Source organism: Ailuropoda melanoleuca, chromosome 3 (genome assembly GCF_002007445.2).
Source record: "Ailuropoda melanoleuca isolate Jingjing chromosome 3, ASM200744v2, whole genome shotgun sequence".
In the NCBI taxonomy this organism is placed as follows: domain Eukaryota; kingdom Metazoa; phylum Chordata; class Mammalia; order Carnivora; family Ursidae; genus Ailuropoda; species Ailuropoda melanoleuca.
This window is the reverse complement of record NC_048220.1, coordinates 8028569-8048922: the sequence shown is the minus strand read 5'-3', so window position 1 is coordinate 8048922 and position 20354 is coordinate 8028569. Positions and strand designations below refer to the sequence as shown.

General features: G+C 46.3%; 1 protein-coding gene across 6 annotated transcripts in view; it reads left to right on the top strand.

Annotated features, from left to right (window-relative positions):
• SEMA6A (semaphorin 6A) overlaps positions 1 to 20354 on the top strand; it is a 133899-nt gene that overhangs the window by 75582 nt on the left and 37963 nt on the right. For 5 of the 6 annotated variants that reach the window (XM_034655908.1, XM_034655905.1, XM_034655906.1 and 2 more), the window contains exons 8-17: positions 3192 to 3282; positions 6136 to 6255; positions 6941 to 7029; positions 7917 to 8134; positions 11490 to 11621; positions 13789 to 13917; positions 13950 to 13976; positions 17337 to 17513; positions 17858 to 17998; positions 18086 to 18166. In XM_034655908.1, coding sequence (XP_034511799.1) covers positions 3192 to 3282; positions 6136 to 6255; positions 6941 to 7029; positions 7917 to 8134; positions 11490 to 11621; positions 13789 to 13917; positions 13950 to 13976; positions 17337 to 17513; positions 17858 to 17998; positions 18086 to 18166 — 1205 coding nt within the window. Of the gene's footprint in view, positions 1 to 3191; positions 3283 to 6135; positions 6256 to 6940; positions 7030 to 7916; positions 8135 to 11489; positions 11622 to 13788; positions 13918 to 13949; positions 13977 to 15780; positions 15937 to 17336; positions 17514 to 17857; positions 17999 to 18085; positions 18167 to 20354 lie in introns of all 6 variants that reach the window. The other variant, XM_034655910.1, reaches the window with a different exon arrangement.

Sequence of the window (20354 nt, the reverse complement as noted above, 5' to 3'; positions counted from 1 at the left end):
TGTTCCATTCCCCAAGACGCCTCACCTGTGGCGAGACCGTCACCTCTCGCTTGTTCTAGCCATACCTTCTGAGACCTGCTTGGGAGCCTGGGCCTCTCGGAAAACACGGGATGCTCTTCCCGCGCAGTCCTGTCTGTCTGCCTTGGCATTGCTCAGAGAAGTAGATTTTCAGACTTGAGGCAGAGCAGGACTCTGTTGATGGTGTGAGACAAGAATGTATTTCGCTGCAGAAGAACCCACAGGCTCTCTTAAGCACTTTTAATGAGCAGATCAGGACTATAGGTTCAAAGCAAAAACAATGACCAGTCTTCCCCCCGCCAAAAAAAAAAAATCCCAAGTCTCTGAGCACAGAAGCATCAAGTTGATAATACTAACTTGAAGCAGGAGGGTGACAAATTTTCAGTCTCCACCTCTGCCCCATGCCCCAATTTATAGTTTTAAAAGAGAAGTAAGCTGAATGTATTAGAAAGATTAGAGCCCCAAATAAGATTACCTGGGGAAGAATTCCGCGGGCCACCCACTATAAACCTAAAACCACACTCCCCGTCTTTTCCCTCCTGCTCTCTAAACCTCTCGAACTTGTGCAAACCGTCCGGCTGGTTCTTAGTATAATTATCTGTACCCTATGGCGATTTAATTTCCAGGGGCTGCTGTTAAGTCTGAGATTTGGAGACTACCACAAGGATTAGTTCTCACTTCGTGGAAAGAGGATTTCACCATGGCATTGTTTTGTCTCTGGACCTTTCCAGACTCACAAACCGAAACATTAATACTTCACTGCCTCCTGCCTTATACTTGCTAGAGCGATGGCTCCTTTTTTTTTTTTTTTAAGAAGTAGGTACATTTAATAGCATAAATCCCCCCTTGCATAGTCTCCCCATTGCCAGGATTACAGCATGCACTGTTGGGGATAAAGGCATTTCCACTGCATCGCTGTGTACTAAGCATTACTTCTGGATACTTGCCAGACCCACAGACCACAAAGTCTGTCACAGTTCAACACAATGATCTTATTGGGATAAAATATCAAAAAACAAAACAAAACAAAACCTTTCATAAATGTGTTCTGAGGGGAGAAGAGTGCATTTAAAGGATGTCTCACCTGAACATCTTTCCCCAAAAAATACCCGTTTTAAATACAACTGCTTTTGGGAGTCTCGGCGAGTCTGAACAGACAGGATGGGCTTTGGTGGGAACTAGCTCAGAGCAGTGAGGAAGTTCTGTCGTATCCCTGAAACCGTTTCCGGGGGTTGAAAGCAGAAAACACAAGGACTGGACAACACTACCAGCCGCTCGGGAAGCACCTCACTCCTCCCGTGCAACGACTGCAGACACCTCGATTTAGGGCCCCTGACTCAGTGCTGAAAGCCTTTCAGCGGAGCCTCCCCGGGAACCAGAGCTGTCTCACACTGCTCCTCTTCCGGTGTCGTATCTGTGGTCAAACCAGACAACTGCCAGATGTAACCAAGATACCCTCAGACTACAGAAACAAGACTGAACCACAGAGGGTTAGAAAAACATTAATGACGTGGAGGAGATAATTTTACGGACTCCGGTACTTGAGCTGTAAATGCTAGGGTGATCCCCGGTGTAAGGAAGAAGACCACATGGTAGAAGGCAGAAACCCCCGAATTACAGGTCAAGGTAGGCCAACCTCTGACTAATGTTAGGGGCTGGCTAAGAGAAGCTTCCTTCCTGCTCACGTCACAGCTGAGTGCGGGTCAGTGACAGAGGCCCTGTTCCACTAGGTTATGCAGAAGTCTAAGCTTCATCCTGCTCCTGCCTCGGCCGTCTCCTAGGATCTTGGGATTCTAGACTGGATCCTTTGTATCTAGCAGGGCGGAATATAGGAAGAGAGCAAGAGTGGAGGACACTGGAAGGTTTTTAGAGGCAAGACCTTTCCACTCCCATTCTGTTGGCCAGAGCTCATTCCATGATCACACCTAACTGCAGTGGAGGGTGGGAAATGAAGTTTAGTGTGACGTGGAGGAAAGGGAAATAGAATTTGGTGAGGCTTTACCCACTAGCAAGTCTTTACCACACCCGCAAATCCTATGAAGCTAGGTGGGTACCTTGGAGGAGTAAGACAAGCAGGGTGTACATATATTCTGTGGGTAAAGAAGCCTTGGTGCTGGAGTCCATAAGCTTGTTTGAAGAAAATGGCAGGGTGGCCATTACTTCACTTATAGCTGGTTGCTGCCACTTGGGTAAAAAAAAGCAATTGAATTGACTTCTCCACTTGCCCAAAAAGAAGAAATCGAGTTTCATTTACAATCTCCTTATTTTAAAACAGAGCTCAGTTTTTCTTTTGTCTTTGCTTTTCTTTCTCCCTCCCTCCCCCTTCTTTCCTTCCATACTAAGATGGCCAAACAAAACTCACTGGCAGACCAGTTATAACCCCNCCCTCCCCGTTCTTTCCTTCCATACTAAGATGGCCAAACAAAACTCACTGGCAGACCAGTTATAACCCCCAGCATGCAGGAACAAGGCGTGGGGTGAGCACACAGACGTCAAATGGCAGCCCCACTCCTGACTGCCTTTGACTTGTGTGAGCCCCTCACTTTCTGGACCTTTCCTTCTGATCTTCATGATTGGAGGCTGGGACAGGTCTCTGAAGTTGGTGCAAAAGGCCACCTGAGCTCTGCTTGCACCAATGTTTCTGTACCTCTATTGACACCATACTCTTCTGCCAGCTAACCAGAGGAAGAATTCCAGTGTCTTCTACTGGGATTTAACCCACAAAGGCAGGGCTCCTCAGCCGAAACAAAACCAAAGACTGAGATCATTCTCTGTAGAGTTTATGACTCAACATTTAATTCAGAGGCAGTGGGGGAGGAAGGGAGGAAGTTTTCCCAGTGATTGCCTTAAAAATCCCTTTTCCAAAGAAAAGACGCTTATTTCTAGGCCATTCCAAAGGGATATGGGAATCTATTTACTATAACGGTTACGAGTCAAGCAAACATTGACTGAATCTCAGACTCGCCTAGCTGTAGAACCTCAGACAAGTGAGTTCATCTCTCCAAAGCTCAGTTTCCTCATCTGAAACCAACAGACTTATCTCAGAGGGTATTTGAGGATTCTCTGCACTATGCATATGAATTACTTCGCACATTAAGTGCTTTATAAATATGAGTTGCTATGACTACTGTCGGCTGTTACTGTTCCTAATGAAGTCTCATTATTTCATTTAGATGGATACTCTGGAACCTTCTGGGGATGAATTTAGTGGAATGGCCAGATGCCCGTATGATGCCAAACATGCCAACATTGCACTGTTTGCAGGTAAACGGCCTGATTTCTTGTCATTGCACTTGCTCTCGCGTGCCTGTTGCTGCGAACCCGCTCTGGAGGATTCGCGGAGTCACAGCTGTACTTTGATTCTCTGGTGAATACTGTAATTAAGAATGCCTTTTCCATTTGAAATTCACATGGATATTGTACTTTTGCTTCATACAAGGAGTGTCCGCCACCCTTACTGGTGCCTATGCGCCTTAGAAAAGGATCGCAGGTTTGCACTGAATGTGCAACACATTTATGCCATTTTGGGTTCAAATAATCAAAGACCCCCCTCAGACCGCCGAAGTAGATTGATTGTTCAAGGCAGGATTGACTTTGAGGCTGGTATGACTCAACGACTCGGTACCATCATCTGGGACACAGGGCCTATTCACTTCTCTGCTCTCTTGCAATTCTTTCTCAGAGAGGGACGGGTGGCTCTCACAGACATGGGGTGGCCACCAGCTCCAGTTAGGGCTACGTGTGTTCTTGTCCACATAGAGAAGGGGAAAGAGAGGAGACAAGGTAAAGGTGCAGGAGGCCACAAGCCCACAAGTTTCCAGCAGACACCTCAAATATCATTGACCTGATCAGGGTTCCTGCTTCTCTCTGATGGAAAGTTAACTGGCGGGGGGGGGGGGGGCACAGATCAGCTTAGGGTGATGCATACTCCTCATCCTCTCCCCTTCCTTCCCCTGCAAAGGACAGAAAGCAGCAGCAAATAAGCCATCATCTCCAAGCTAGGATCCTCGTGTATAGGCATGTGTGTGTTTTAATTAGGAATTTATTTAGGAATTCATTGCCAGCTGTGTGGAGGTAGGTGTGGGGAGAAGTATTGGTATAATAGTGATTGTTACAGCATATAATAAAGCAGTTGGCTGTAATTTCCATCACAACAGCTCAGAACTGGCACATCCCAGCTCCATGAAGAACTTTAGGGCTTTGATTATGAAACAAGATTTGCTCCTTGAACCTCGTCCTCAGTGCCATGCATGTGTGAGCCTCAGTCTGCAGTCACGGATTGGAGAAATGGCTTGTGCCAAGAAGGGCTCCTCAGGTTCTCCCCCGAAGTTAGAGCACGGTATTAGGGGGCCGCGCGGCATTGTAAGATACAGTCTTGTAAACCTGTCAGTGAGCAGGAGCAAGGCCAGAGCAGACTGCGTGAGTGTGTAACGCCTGCTACAGCACCTTCCTGACACTTGCACCTGCTGGCACCATGAAGCACATGGGCCACCGTGAAAAAGTTAACTGTCAGCTAAAGAGACATAGAAAGGGGGAGCATCAGAGTAGTGACTAAGGCCGCCAACCTTCCAGGAACCTTCCAGGAGCTATACCGTGAGGCAGTATTGTGAATACCCCTCTTCCTCCCCCGACAGGTATACTTGGAGAGTTTTCGTTGGACTGTTTGAAATCTCATAAAAGCTCAGCCCTTATTAATAGAAGATCCTTGTTGCAACTAATGGTTGTCATCTTAGCAAGAGCAGCAGAATAGTGCTCTGTGTTCTAAGTAGAAGTTCTGGTGAGATACCCAACGTTGAATGCAAAACAAAAAGCATAATGGAAAGCGGATGTGAGGAAAATACACACATACGCACGCACACTTGCTGCCCTCCCACTGCCCCCCACTCCCTGGCATATCTGCACGACCTGGGCTCTGACTGATTCTCTAAGAAGAGCTGTGATTTGTGTAGACATGTCTTTGTCCATAGCTAGGTTTGCCATCAACATTTATTGATAGATGCCTTGTTCATAACGCAGATGTCAAGACAGCTCTAACTCGAACCCCAGCAAATTTCAGTTATTTTTAGACCAAAAGGAGATATCGAGAACTTTGCTTAGATCTGTTGGGATCAACTCTTCTAAAAAACCGTGGCGCTTATCCCGCCAGTGGAAGAGCTGAAGTGGTTTTGTAGTGTGGATAAGCCACACTGACATACAGCTTATGAAGGCATCCACTAAAAAAGAACCACGGGAGCACTTTTTTATTTTGAACGGAATTCTTGCTTCTGTTTCACATACTGAATAGATTTTACTATTCCAGAAGATGCTACTGGATTATTTGTAAACTGGATGTTTATTAATCCAGAAGATCCAAAAGCGTTAGGGATTAATCTTCAACTTTCTCCATGCGCTTCTGCCTTAGACCCTAAAGCGCATCTCCCAAAAGGCATGAATTCTCAAGCAAAGGCCAGGCTGAACTGGGTCATCCCGTCTCCTTTTTAACTTGCGTTGGCATCTTCAGTGTCACAGTGTTTTCGGGTTATGACTTTACAATACTGAAGCAAGTGTCTCTTCTTTAAGCTCCACGGGCAGGGCCAGTGGCTCTTGTGACTGAGGCAAACAGAAGCAGTGACTCTCATGATCAAAGTAGCACTTTAGTCAACTGCTTTTTGCTTACGAAACCCCTTTCTCTGACTCCCTTCACCTGCCCGGGCGAAGGCCTCTCATCACTTCTGCGCATACTTAACATTTCTGGTGATACAATCAGTTTCTCTCTTTCCCCGGGCTCCCACATAATCCAGTTTGCCACGGTGTGGTGGCAGTGACAGTGTCCAAGGGCCCTTGGCCTTGAGACTCCAGCCAAGGTCCATCTAATCAAGTGAAGCAAACAACATTTTTCATTTGCCCTGTTCCCTGAGCTGCTGCTGCTTAGAAATTGCCATGCAATTTAAAAATGAAAAATGTTTCATCTCTCAAGATCCTAATTTAAAATGGTTAGGAATGTGGGCCAAGTATTTTCCCAGCGACTCTTGGATTTTTCCCAGTTGTCCTATCTCATTTGCCTGATGTAGGAAAGCCATCTGGGGGATGTCTCTATTATTCCCACACCCTGTTCACCTCTTTTCGTTTTCTTCGAAGATGGAAAACTATACTCAGCCACAGTGACTGACTTCCTTGCCATCGACGCAGTCATTTACCGGAGTCTTGGAGACAGCCCAACCCTACGGACCGTCAAGCACGATTCCAAATGGTTGAAAGGTGAACAAACAATTAAGAGAAGGAGGGCCGGAGGGGGGAGATACGTATCTTGAGGGAGATTTAGAGCCTAGACAGACCAGACTGTAGTTCCATTTTAGTAATGGCTTCTGACAGACAGGAAGGTGGAAAGGGCATCTTTTGCCCCATCTGATTTCTTTACCTCCCCCTTTCATTTCCCATGAGTTTCTGGAGTATTAACACAACGACCAATGCCACTACAATAGAATACTGTACATTCATCTTTCCTGCCTCGAGCTCTCGTCTCAGAGCCTAACGTGAAAAGAACTGAACGCTTCATTCATGGAAGGGAACAGGGGACTGGAGGTGGTAGGGAGCAGGGGGAAAGCTATTCACAATCCTATATGAGTCAAGGTTCACGAGGAGATGCGTACAAAATCCTTTCTGTAATACGGGCATTCCACTGTAGAAAATAAAATTGGAGACATATGAAAATTCATTTATTCTTCATTGTTCATTGCAACCACTTCTGAAAGAGAATTTGTAGGCTCAAGTGCCTTCTGGAATCCCCGGCACTTGCATGTGTGGTCATTAGAAATGGTTCACGTTAACCCCATGTCTAGTGGCCCTACGCTTTTAATGAATATCATGTCTCTGGTTGCAACTGATTTGAAGTTCTTTTAACTCTGTGTGACACGTCCCCAATTAAAATGCCGCTTGCCCACAGAGCCGTACTTTGTCCAAGCAGTGGATTATGGAGATTACATCTACTTCTTCTTCAGGGAGATAGCAGTGGAGTACAACACCATGGGAAAGGTAAGACGGGTACAAGTCTCACGCGGTCAGACCAATGTTATTCTGAATGACCTTGAAAGAAGAGCCAGAAATAATCGCAAGGTCATCATTTCGAGAAGACTCGGCCAAAGACTGGTGGCAGTGAACACAGTTCTGCCTCCGGGCCCTGTGAGCCTTTTTCAGAACAGTCCCAGATCACAGGGAACCTCTGAAATATTTCTACTGAAAATGTAATCGACAGATGTTTGTTTGGTTGATTTCACACTGAGTCTCAAGTATCTTGAGAGGTGGTTTCTAGGTATACTCATCTTTTTTTTTAAATGGAGTTGTTCCACAGAAGGAGGGTAAATATCCAGCACCTTTAAGCAAACAGGGAGTCTTGATTGTCTTTACTGCAAAAAACAGCAGAACACTTACAGGATGTCCACTTCAGTTATCGTTTACCGGAGAGTGGATCAAGGTCACGAAGCTGGAGAGCACAAATTCAGTGCCACTTGGCTTGCAGGGTTAGAGGAATTCGGAGCATGAGATTCAGGGCCCAGAGGCAGCCAGTGAGGATGCAGGATGCGGAGAGATGGCGCATACAAAGTGTGCTTTTGTTTGAGGAAAGAAAAAGCTAAGCAGCCTATATGGAAATGAGTTTATCTGGCTGGGAGCTGATCCCCTGAAGGATTTATGGCTCTGTATTAAATGCCACAGTCTTATCTTTCAAAACACGCTGTTCCAATGAGTCTTCCCTCCCCCCGCCCCCCCCACCTTCTTTTTTTTTTTCTTTTGCTACTAATTTTAGAAACACGGGATTAAATTAAGCACCTTGTTGTGTTTCTGTTTTCTAAGAAAGGCAAATTCTACTAAGATCTCGCCAAGTTGAGTGCATTTCATCTTCCCGGTGTGTTTTTCCTCGGCAGGTATTTTTCCCGAGAGTGGCTCAGGTTTGTAAGAATGACATGGGAGGGTCTCAGAGAGTCCTGGAGAAACAGTGGACGTCTTTCCTGAAGGCTCGCCTCAACTGCTCAGTTCCCGGAGACTCTCATTTTTATTTTAACATACTCCAGGCGGTCACCGACGTGATTCGTATTAATGGCCGTGATGTCGTGCTGGCAACCTTTTCCACACCTTATAACAGGTAACCGTGCCCTAGCTGTGCTCACCTCACTGGTCCTTCCCTGCTTCCTTTTCCCCAGGGGTTCTCTTCCAGAGCACAAGAGTCACAACTGACGCAAAACGCGCCGCTCGCTATTTGTGGCTAAGAAGCACTTAACACTCCGTTTTCATCAACAAATTAACAGTCAGTTATAAGCATTATTAGATTAGGATTTTAGGAGAAGTAATTAGATAAAATATAACAATATCTTCTATTTATATGCCTGGCGTGTAAACACATCTCACGTGTTATTTCTAAACCTCCCCAGTAGTACTGGAAACTGAACACTGTTGCCCTCTTTTTACACCTGAGGAAACTAAACTCAGTTCTGTCACCTGGTCCAAGGAGTCTGGTGATGAAAGAGGCACCCTTAGAACCCAAGAGTGTGCCTCCTTCCTCCTCAAGGTCATCTAACATTCTGTGTGACTTCTAATATTTCTATGATTGGATTGATAACTTTTGAAGTGAAACCACTGAAAATGTATTTAAAGGCTACAGAGTGAAATGTAGGATTCCAACGAGTCCATTGTCCATCCCACCTAAGGGACCCTGGTTATTATCCTGTCCGAGGAACCTGGACCCCGACTGCCACTGACTCCAGGGGCTTGAGCGAGGACTTACCAGTCATCAAACAATGTACCTAGAAACACCATCAGCATGTTCATTCCCGCATTCGTGTTTATTTCAGCTAAGACTCTGAGTAATCACATGACAAACTAAAAGCTATTCCCGGAGCAGCAGAAATGTGCAGAGATTAAGAAATAGGAGGAAGGCAGGCATAAGATTCCCTGGTACTGAGCTCTCCCAAACCTTAGAGTCCTGGCACTGCTGTGTGAAAATCATGAGCATAACCGGCATAGTCATGAAATCTGAAAACATGGAACCTCACTCTCATTTCTGTGGAGAACTTGGGATGTTCTCTATTCTCTTCCTCTGGGTATACACGGTTGGGGTCTGGATCACACTTTTTATCAAGACTTTTAAGAACCTGATGGGTGTCTAGATGACAGGCAGCTGCATGATGAGACTGGAGGATAGCACTTAAGAAATGCGTACAAACTAGGGAGAGTCTGAAACAGAACATGCCAAGGGACGCACTCATGTTCCTCAGTTATCTGGAGGGCAAGAGTCGAGAGCTCTCCACTAAAGACACGCAAAAATATGAATCCATATTGCAACGGGAGGTATTCAGTTCCATCTAAGTGAGCTTTAACCATGTGCAGGGATTTTTAGACTTGAAAATAGAAAAGATACAAAAATCCAGGCCATGACTGTTCATACTTTGGAACCCAAATATTTAGGATTGTTTAAAAAGAATACTGTCTTGGTACACGGGAATGCAGGGGCTACAGGAATTTCAGAGCACGTTTCTACTTTGTTTGGTCGGGGGGGGGGCGCTGAGGGTGAGTTTCCGTGTAATTACAAAACAGTAGTAGATTCTTGTATATTATAGATACTCCGTTCATTTTCTTAAAAGGCCCCTAGGAAGCCCCCAATTAGTACATGCTTATGCAGTCACAGAAATCTTACTATTTGTTCTGTAAAATTAGAAAATAACAATGCACATACCCATTGTCATCTTTAAATCAGAGTCTCTCTCTAGTTTCACTGGCTCTGGTTTCGTCCCTTTCCACTCCATCCTCCACACAGGCAAACTTAGTCGTGAAGGGCTGTTTCAAGCCCTGGATGTGCTCCTCTTTGCCCTGGGGATAAAACCCAAGTTCCTTGGTAGAGCGCACAGGTCCCCTATGGTCAGGCCCATCTCCTCCTCCAGCTCCACAGGCTTCCTGGGTGGAGCTGAAAGTGAGTACTCTCTGCCAGGTCTGCCAGTCCCACCCATCGTATCAGCCGAGAGCGCCTGTTATTTATTGAGCGCTTACTGCTGCAGATAAAGGACTCCGTAAATATATACACTGAAGGAACAGAGGGTGGGAAGAAAGGACAAATGAAGGAAAGACGAACAGAAGGTGGGAGGGAGTAAAGGAAGGAAGAAGAAAGGATTTCACAAGTGATTCTAACCTTGGGAAGATCATCAAAGTCTAGAGCGCCTTTAGTTATTATGAGGTGCCTCATAAAATGCTGTAGCATTAATCCTATTTGTCATAATATTTAAAGTAAATATGTATACCTGCTACTTTTAGAAAAGGGAGGTGTGAAGAGACTTTTACAGAATTAAGTAAGTAATGCCAGGGCTCTGAGATTCCGAAACCGAAGGCAGTCACTGTCTTATCTATTCAATTCTGTGCATAACGTACATATATTCTACACATTTGAAAATTCACCCTGCGACCTTGTTTTAAACAAGCTTTCTAATCCTCTCCCTAATTCTTGCTTTATTAGTAATACTTCAGTAACTGTGTTATGAAATTAAAGATGGCAGAAAATTCCCCTAATCACTTAGGAAGTGATTTCCATATCCTTTCGATGTTTGCAAAATCAAGACTAAACCGTTCTCTCTGCCCCGGACGATGCCGCCACCCTGGGAAGCGCCCACGTCTCGGCCCGGGCGCCCCGGCCCACACGATGGCCACTACCTCGAAGCCTGGCGAAAACGCTTCGCCAGCTGGTGCCTGCAATTTACTTGATCAAAATCAAGGAATGACCATAGTTAAAAAGAAACATGGGTTCAAATGAATGAATAATTCATGCCTTCTCTCCACGGATTACAAAAAATCCCCAAGTCCTTCCATGAGTCCTAGAGAAGGATGTAATTACAGGTAGAGATTACCACCATTATTATTACTGAGCACTTAATAGGGCACTTTATTTGCAAAATGTTGGTGCTTAGAGACTTAAGTTGTTTCATCTTATGCAAATAAATAGGAAATAAAACTTGAAATGGGCAGTGACGAACAGAAAATAAGCCTGCTTCCCCCACACATACATGCTCACTCTCTGAGTCCCCGGCTGGAGAAACCGAATTCAAAGCAGCCGTGCGCGGACAGTGGACACAGTTCTACTTCAAACGTGCACCAATATTACAGACGCAAAATGTTTTCCAAAGATTGTATCTTCGGGTTAGTGACTGTAAATTCAGGGAATTTCTGAACCTTCTAAACCACCAGTTACAAACAAACACAGTTCCAAAAGCAGTAACAACATGAAGAGGTTTTTTCTATGAGTTTGCTGTTAAGCAGTCCTTCCTTTAAAGCCACTGATGCAAACGTGACTCAGAGAACCGTTCACTGTGCGTACTCGGATCCCTTACATTTATAGTATCGGGGTGCGAACTTTAAATTTCCAATGCCCATGACGGGAGAGTTCCTCTGGAGTCTGATTTCCAAGCCGCGTGCGTAACTGTTGTGAGAGTAACGCTGTGTGAAATGTTATGTTACAGCATCCCGGGGTCGGCAGTGTGTGCCTACGATATGCTTGACATTGCCCATGTTTTCACGGGGAGGTTCAAAGAACAGAAGTCTCCAGATTCCACGTGGACGCCAGTTCCTGACGAACGAGTGCCCAAGCCCAGGTATGTGTAAACATTTATGTGCAATTCAGAACTGTGAGAAATGGGAGATCCTCTGACAGTGATCGTCTTAAGAACTGCACACCGGCGCCTCCCATGGGGCCCGAGAGATACAAATGCTGGAACAACAGAAAGCCCTAGGAAGCCATTTGCCTTCATCCCCTTAACCTAAACTCAGCATTACCTATAGTTATATTCAAAACAACGACACTCGAGTCTTCTCACTTAACCTCTATCTCTGTGGCTTATCCGGCGTAACCCTAAGATGATCGGAGGCATCTAGTCCAGCCCCGCTGGTGTATAGCTGAGAAAACAGGAGGCCCCGAGAGGCAGAACGTGTCTTGTGCAAGTTCACAGACCTCAGTAGGTTATTTCCACCACTCCACCCTGCTTCCCTGTCCCTTACACCCACGTCCTTACATCAATGTGAAATATATGTGGTGATCCCTGGATTCTGTAACCAGCCTGGATCGTAGCTGCGTCCAGGACTCCGGGACAAGGACAGGTAGAGACCAGCGGGCACAGTGGACCGTCAGGGTTTCTCTGCTCTACCAGGTTCTAGTCTGCTGTGGAATCAGACGCAGTCCATATTTCTCCACCAAAATGCAGAGCCCCAGCATTGCTTTCATGGGGGACTTGTTGTCCCAGGATAACACAGAGACCTCTTGGTCCTGTGTAACCTCTGGGAAATCTTCGCGCTAAGCCATCTAATTCATTCCCTCTCAGCAGGACAGGATGAAACTCTCCCCCGCCCCCCGCCCTTGCCCTCCTCACATGGCATGCACTGCACACTTGCATTAGAGCACATGCCATCTAAGTTCCCTACGAACATCTGTGTGTCCCGCTTCCTCCAATGAATTTGTGGGCTTCTTCAGAAAAGCCCAATATCCTCATTTTTTGGTTTCCAACACTCTCCCTCCAACCACCAGTCCCCCACACAAAGCAGCCCCATTCATTTAATTGAACTGACTTAGATAACGTGGCCCACTCTAGCCAGGGGGAGAACCTCTGTGGTTCACCATCTTCATCACCGGAACTATCTGCTGTGCACATACTCTGTTACTCACAGAGCCCAGACCAGGTCCAAAAAGGCACACTCCGGCAAGCTCAGAGGGATCCTCTAAAAGTCACTGGCTGGGAATGTTAGCTACTTTCTAGATAAGCAAGAAGGGGAGTTACGCTTGAGGAATGAGGTTTCAGGGAGTACTTTTAGAATATGATCTCCTTGGTGTGTAAAGATGGTGTCAGTCGGCTATCGCCAGGACACACACTTTGATTTTCTAATGGTGGCAACGTGTTTCCCCCCCATCCTTCCACGCGCTTCCTCGTTCCTCTTGCCCACATCAGGATGCTTTCACAGGGTTGGCATGGTTAGTGCTGTAAAATGGTGTGCAGATAAGACCAGATCATGCCAGTGTTATCAGGGTCCAGTGTACTCTCCTGAACCAGCAGGCAGAGCCGGGGTGTGGACAGGATTGTTGGTCGGTGTTCCCCTGACCTGACTTTACGAAGCCGTCCCTTGACTCCTGAAGCCACAGAACTGCTTGTAGAAGGAGTTTTCGTTGTCACTGTTCAAAAATAAAGAAATGACCTTTCAGGAGAGACTCTTCAGTGTAATTGGCTTTTCAAACCTGCCCAAATCAAACAAACACAATAAACACAGAACCCACATTTTCGCAGACCCCCAGGTAAGGAGAGCCGGTGACAGTGAGTCTTGCTGGTATATATGCTGGCTGGCCGCTTTATGAATGCCTTTGTCTTCTCCATCTGCACACAAGCCAGCTGCATTCTCTCCTTTTCTGGAGCACATGCCTCCAGAACTTCCCGCAGGGTTTTAGGACAGGTAGAGCAGCCTCTGGCATGAGTGCAAACGCACACTCCCTCCCTTGTTTTAAGGTCCATTGCTGTTTGGGGGTTTGTCTGTGCTTCTGGGGGAAGCTGGACTGCCCCCCGCTGAGGCAGAACTGCCCTGGCTGGAGCTTCTCCACGGAATGAAGAGGCGGCCTCGAGAAAATCTAAGCATATTTTATTCGGTGGCATTCTGCATTGTTCAACTTCCTCTTCTCAGCCTACGGTAGTCTTCCTCATGCCAGCTGCTTAGGGAAGCAGTTCGTTCAAAGAATTTGCCAGAAGGCATGAAAAAAAGGCTTCCTTCTTTCTTTCTTTTTAGGCCAGGTTGCTGCGCTGGTTCCTCGTCCTTAGAAAAATACGCAACCTCCAATGAGTTTCCCGATGATACCCTGAACTTCATCAAAACGCACCCACTCATGGATGAGGCTGTGCCTTCTGTCGTCAACAGGCCATGGTTCCTGAGGACGNCGTCGTCAACAGGCCATGGTTCCTGAGGACGATGGTCAGGTGGGTGTCGAGCAGATCACATCCTAACTGTATTTTTCCCTACTCCATCTCACGCTCACAGAACCTATCAGTGGATCATGATTTGAAATGCCACAAACATCTTCTGTTATCCTGGGCATTGATTCAGCTATGAAATGCTGGCCAGTTGGGTGCCTGCCATAAAAGCCCCATCACCACAGTCCCAGTGAGAAGAGTTCTGGTATTTTCAGGCTAATTGGACCCATGCCAGCAATTAGAGGTAACAAAGACATCTCCTTCCGGGTAAGAGTCTTCTGTGCTAACGAAGAAAGCCGTGAAGGAGAACCAGTCAACGGACGTGGATACCTGTTTGGCTGGATATGGTTAAAAGACATGCTCTAGATCCCATCCAAGCACTGTCCCCCTGGCTTGTTAGCTGTCAAACAGCCCAGGGATGAAGGTGACACTTGCTCAAGTCCACTAGCATGAACTACTGTACCATTTGTAATCTGAAGAAAAGGGACGTTGATTAGAAATTTGTGATAGCATTAAATACTCCTTCTCGTATTTCTTTAGAGCTCATTTCCAAGCTATTCCACAGGATTTCCAGAGCGCCATCCTGTTGGTGGCAGTCATCAAACAAAATGCTATTCAACTTTACCACCATTTTTAAACGGTGACTCTATGGGAAGATGTTAAAGTACTATAATGGCTCTTCCCCATAAAATGGCAACCGTGGCATATAACTTGTAGGAGGGTCTGTGTTTTCTGGTTTCTGCCAAGGTGCTTGGCACAAACAGGTATCCGTGGAGTGGTGAACAGCTGAGAGATATCAGTGAAAGAGGATGCCTGATAGGACTTATCGAAGGACAGATGCCCTTCACCTGTGGCTTTAAATGGATNTGGTGTGTAAAGATGGTGTCAGTCGGCTATCGCCAGGACACACACTTTGATTTTCTAATGGTGGCAACGTGTTTCCCCCCCATCCTTCCACGCGCTTCCTCGTTCCTCTTGCCCACATCAGGATGCTTTCACAGGGTTGGCATGGTTAGTGCTGTAAAATGGTGTGCAGGTAAGACCAGATCATGCCAGTGTTATCAGGGTCCAGTGTACTCTCCTGAACCAGCAGGCAGAGCCGGGGTGTGGACAGGATTGTTGTCGGTGTTCCCCTGACCTGACTTTACGAAGCCGTCCCTTGACTCCTGAAGCCACAGAACTGCTTGTAGAAGGAGTTTTCGTTGTCACTGTTCAAAAATAAAGAAATGACCTTTCAGGAGAGACTCTTCAGTGTAATTGGCTTTTCAAACCTGCCCAAATCAAACAAACACAATAAACACAGAACCCACATTTTCGCAGACCCCCAGGTAAGGAGAGCCGGTGACAGTGAGTCTTGCTGGTATATATGCTGGCTGGCCGCTTTATGAATGCCTTTGTCTTCTCCATCTGCACACAAGGCAGCTGCATTCTCTCCTTTTCTGGAGCACATGCCTCCAGAACTTCCCGCAGGGTTTTAGGACAGGTAGAGCAGCCTCTGGCATGAGTGCAAACGCACACTCCCTCCCTTGTTTTAAGGTCCATTGCTGTTTGGGGGTTTGTCTGTGCTTCTGGGGGAAGCTGGACTGCCCCCCGCTGAGGCAGAACTGCCCTGGCTGGAGCTTCTCCACGGAATGAAGAGGCGGCCTCGAGAAAATCTAAGCATATTTTATTCGGTGGCATTCTGCATTGTTCAACTTCCTCTTCTCAGCCTACGGTAGTCTTCCTCATGCCAGCTGCTTAGGGAAGCAGTTCGTTCAAAGAATTTGCCAGAAGGCATGAAAAAAAGGCTTCCTTCTTTCTTTCTTTTTAGGCCAGGTTGCTGCGCTGGTTCCTCGTCCTTAGAAAAATACGCAACCTCCAATGAGTTTCCCGATGATACCCTGAACTTCATCAAAACGCACCCACTCATGGATGAGGCTGTGCCTTCCGTCGTCAACAGGCCATGGTTCCTGAGGACGATGGTCAGGTGGGTGTCGAGCAGATCACATCCTAACTGTATTTTTCCCTACTCCATCTCACGCTCACAGAACCTATCAGTGGATCATGATTTGAAATGCCACAAACATCTTCTGTTATCCTGGGCATTGATTCAGCTATGAAATGCTGGCCAGTTGGGTGCCTGCCATAAAAGCCCCATCACCACAGTCCCAGTGAGAAGAGTTCTGGTATTTTCAGGCTAATTGGACCCATGCCAGCAATTAGAGGTAACAAAGACATCTCCTTCCGGGTAAGAGTCTTCTGTGCTAACGAAGAAAGCCGTGAAGGAGAACCAGTCAACGGACGTGGATACCTGTTTGGTTGGATATGGTTAAAAGACATGCTCTAGATCCCATCCAAGCACTGTCCCCCTGGCTTGTTAGCTGTCAAACAGCCCACGGATGAAGGTGACACTTGCTCAAGTCCACTAGCATGAACTACTGTACCATTTGTAATCTGAAGAGAAGGGACGTTGATTAGAAATTTGTGATAGCATTAAATACTCCTTCTCGTATTTCTTTAGAGCTCATTTCCAAGCTATTCCACAGGATTTCCAGAGCGCCATCCTGTTGGTGGCAGTCATCAAACAAAATGCTATTCAACTTTACCACCATTTTTAAACGGTGACTCTATGGGAAGATGTTAAAGTACTATAATGGCTCTTCCCCATAAAATGGCAACCGTGGCATATAACTTGTAGGAGGGTCTGTGTTTTCTGGTTTCTGCCAAGGTGCTTGGCACAAACAGGTATCCGTGGAGTGGTGAACAGCTGAGAGATATCAGTGAAAGAGGATGCCTGATAGGACTTATCGAAGGACAGATGCCCTTCACCTGTGGCTTTAAATGGATCTTGTTTGGCCTGCAAGTCCTATGTATTTATAGGGCCATCAGCACACCATCTGCCCATCTTCAGAACTCTCAGTCCCTCCACGTACCCTTGGAAAGCTTTCCAATCTGACATTTTGCTGACGAGGCTTTGCACCTTAGAGGCAGAGTACGGAAAACTGGTAGCTGTTGCTTTTCTTTTCAGTGTTAAATGAAATGTTAAATGACTTCGGTTACTATTTCTTCCCCTCTTCCTGGGAGACCTCAGCCTTTCCCAGCTGCTCGTGGAAGAGATCATCGCTGAGCGGTTTCAGATGGTTGTGGCTGTCTGTTTGTGATGTAACTTGGCCTGCACAGACACATACCTCCGTCCTCCCCTTGGAGCCATACTAATGCTCTGCATGTGGAAATAAAGGACCAGACAGCTTGAGAACATTATCTATATGCATATATGTTTCTTGAGGTTATTACTAGAAAGCTATATCACAACTGTTTGAAGTGGAAAAGGGGACTCTTTAATGACAGACCAACCAAGAGATACAAACCGTGATCCTGTCATTTCAGATACCGCCTCACCAAAATCGCAGTGGACACTACTGCTGGGCCGTATCAGAACCACACTGTGGTTTTCCTGGGATCAGAGAAGGGAATCATCTTGAAGTTCTTGGCCAGGATAGGAAACAGTGGTTTCCTAAATGACAGCCTTTTCCTGGAGGAGATGAACGTTTATAACCCTGAAAAGTACGTAGAATCTTTGGCTCTTTCTTAGTAATTATTAGTCATTAAGATCCTTTTCATTCAGAGACTATCTGAGGATAGCATTCTTAGATGACTTTTAATACTGTTTGTAAAAAATACTGTAATACATAAAAAGCATTATTTCCTCCTTGCCAATCACGTGTGCATTGATATAGATACACAGACGTGGGCGGGGGGGCACTTTAGAGGACCTGTTTCACCTTCGGTGAGAACACACTAAGATACCACCCTGTGGGCTGGGAGGCAGGGTGGGAAGGGGGTGACAGGAAAAAGAGAAATGACTCAAGAGAGGCTGTGAATGGTATTATCCTGCCTTCTAACACCAGGTGCAGCTATGATGGCGTCGAGGACAAGAGGATCACAGGCATGCAGCTGGACAAAGCAAGCGGCTCTCTGTATGTGGCATTCTCCACCTGTGTGATAAAGCTTCCCCTGGGCCGGTGCGAACGACACGGGAAGTGTAAAAAGTATGTATTTGGCCTCGTTGACCATTAGAAAGTCCATGGTGCTTAGAAAAGAGTCCTGGGTAGCTCATGGTCCTGTTCTTCCTGCAGAACGTGTATCACCTCCAGAGACCCATACTGCGGGTGGGTAAAGGAAGGAGGCTCCTGTGCCCACCTGTCACCCAGCAGCAGGTAAGAAGCCTGAGTTGTGGAAGAGCGTAAAGCGGCCTTTGGCTGCTATGCATTCTAGACGTACCATCAACTACGCTCTCGTACACCACTGCCACTGAGCCTTCCGGCGCAAACCTCATCAATGGGACTGCCAGCCGTTGTCCTTCCTTTTCCCATTTCACAGGACGCCCCAACATCACATGTGGCAGGTTTCCAATTGATTAATCATCCATCCTCAGACTGATGAAAAACACAGAGAAAAGAAACACTGTGGGCTTCTAAGTATTCCCTGGAGAGAGGGACAAGAACGTGCATGCCTTGATCACTGCAGTGTAAGAACAGCAGAGAAAAGGAGCAATAGGGTCCCGATTAGATTACTGCTGTGGTCTGTCCGGCCACAGCAAAATTGGCTCCTCTAATTGACCATGCGGGGCCGAGAAGAGATCGCAGAGCATTTGTTAAGTGATGCATTTGTACTGCAAGTATGGTGTATGCATCCAATAAACCATTCTCCTGCACTGAAGAACAGTTGACCCTATTACTCGTTAGGGAGTCAATCAATTCTTGGCAGCTCTCCAGCAGATCAACTAGATCAGGCCAGTCTATCATGCCTGTGATTTTGGTGCTTAAAACTGTTACCCTGGCTTTAAATGCTTAGATGGCATTAGTTAAAAGGGTTTTTTCTTTCCGTCTTTACTTCAGTGGATATGAAATCAGTGCACGTCCTTGACAAGTTATGGCAACTCAAGGAAGGTGCCATACGGCACCACAGCTCTGTCTGAGCCATTCCTTCAACGTCCCCAGGTCCCAGAGGGCAAAGAATCGTCTTGGCATCACTCTGAGCCTCCTCTCCCACTTTAGAATAGCTGGACAGGCAGGAGTGCGTATCTGATGACCACCACATGCTAATTTGAGGGAAAGTATTCCCACAAACACAGCTCATGACAGTTGTAAAGTCTGACCTGGAAATCTGACTAGTGCAAAGGGTTGATTCACCATACGTGATTACATCAGCTTCACAAGTAGCAATATCGACATACTAGTGTTAGAGCTTCGTATCTTTTCACGGGAACCCTTGAAGTGTAGGAGTAGAGATCACGTATCACGGAAACAGAAGCTAAGAGATGACCTATCTCCTTTCTGTATTCAAGGTGTGACCAAAGGTAATAAGACTGATATTTTAAAATCAATTTTAAGTTGGTGCCCCCCCCCACTTAAAAATGAGAGTGGCTCAGTTGGTTAAGCATCTGGCTTCAGCTCAGGACATGATCCCGGGGTCCTGGGATCGAGCCCGGCATCGGGCTCCTTGCTCAGTGGGGAGCCTCCTCCGTCTCCCTCTCCCCTGTTTGTGTGCAGTCGCTCTAATAAATAAAATCTTTAAAAAAAAATAATTTCTAAGTCAACATGTGAGCTCCAAAATTACGGATCTGTATCTATATTTCATTGTTCAGAACGTGTGGAACTCTCCCTGAAAAACACCCTTTGGGGCCTGATGAAAACTGGCTTTCACTACCACTGAAAACCTTTATCCTTTGAATACGAGTTCGACTTTTAACAGAAAAAAAACACTGGAAAACAAACATGGTGAATCATTCGATCAAGATTGTGACTTTCCAGATAGTCTTCCTATATGGTCCGTAAAATAAACTCTAAAGGCAGTTGCAAAACAGAGTTTCAATGATGCTGTAAGCAGCAGCACGGAGCTCCCCGCAAAAAAGACAGTACTCCTCCGATGAGTCCAGTGTGCTTATTTGAAAAATCAAAAGAGATATATTGAGATTGGTCTTGTTACACACCTTGTGCAGCCCAGCGGTGGCCAAGTGGGTTTGAAAGAACAGTAAGCGGGAGCCTGTGGGTAATACCGCAGAGTCACAGGGTCCCGGGGTCTCCAGGGCTCTCAGCACAACGCACCACCACGTCCCATTCCCTCAAGGGTGCTACATGCACCCAGCCATTTGCTCCTCAGAACACACTGTTATACAGGTCGTTTCTATGCAAAGAAAGAGATCAAGGTCTAGGAAGGCAGTACTAGGGTCAAAGGAAAAGTTGAGAGGAAGAGACTTTTTTTTTTAACAGACTTCTACGTCATTTATAAAGAGTTATGTTAACATTTAAACTTTTTAAACGTTTAAGAAATGCTCAAAGAGGGGCGCCTGGGTGGCACAGCGGTTAAGCGTCTGCCTTCGGCTCAGGGCGTGATCCCGGCGTT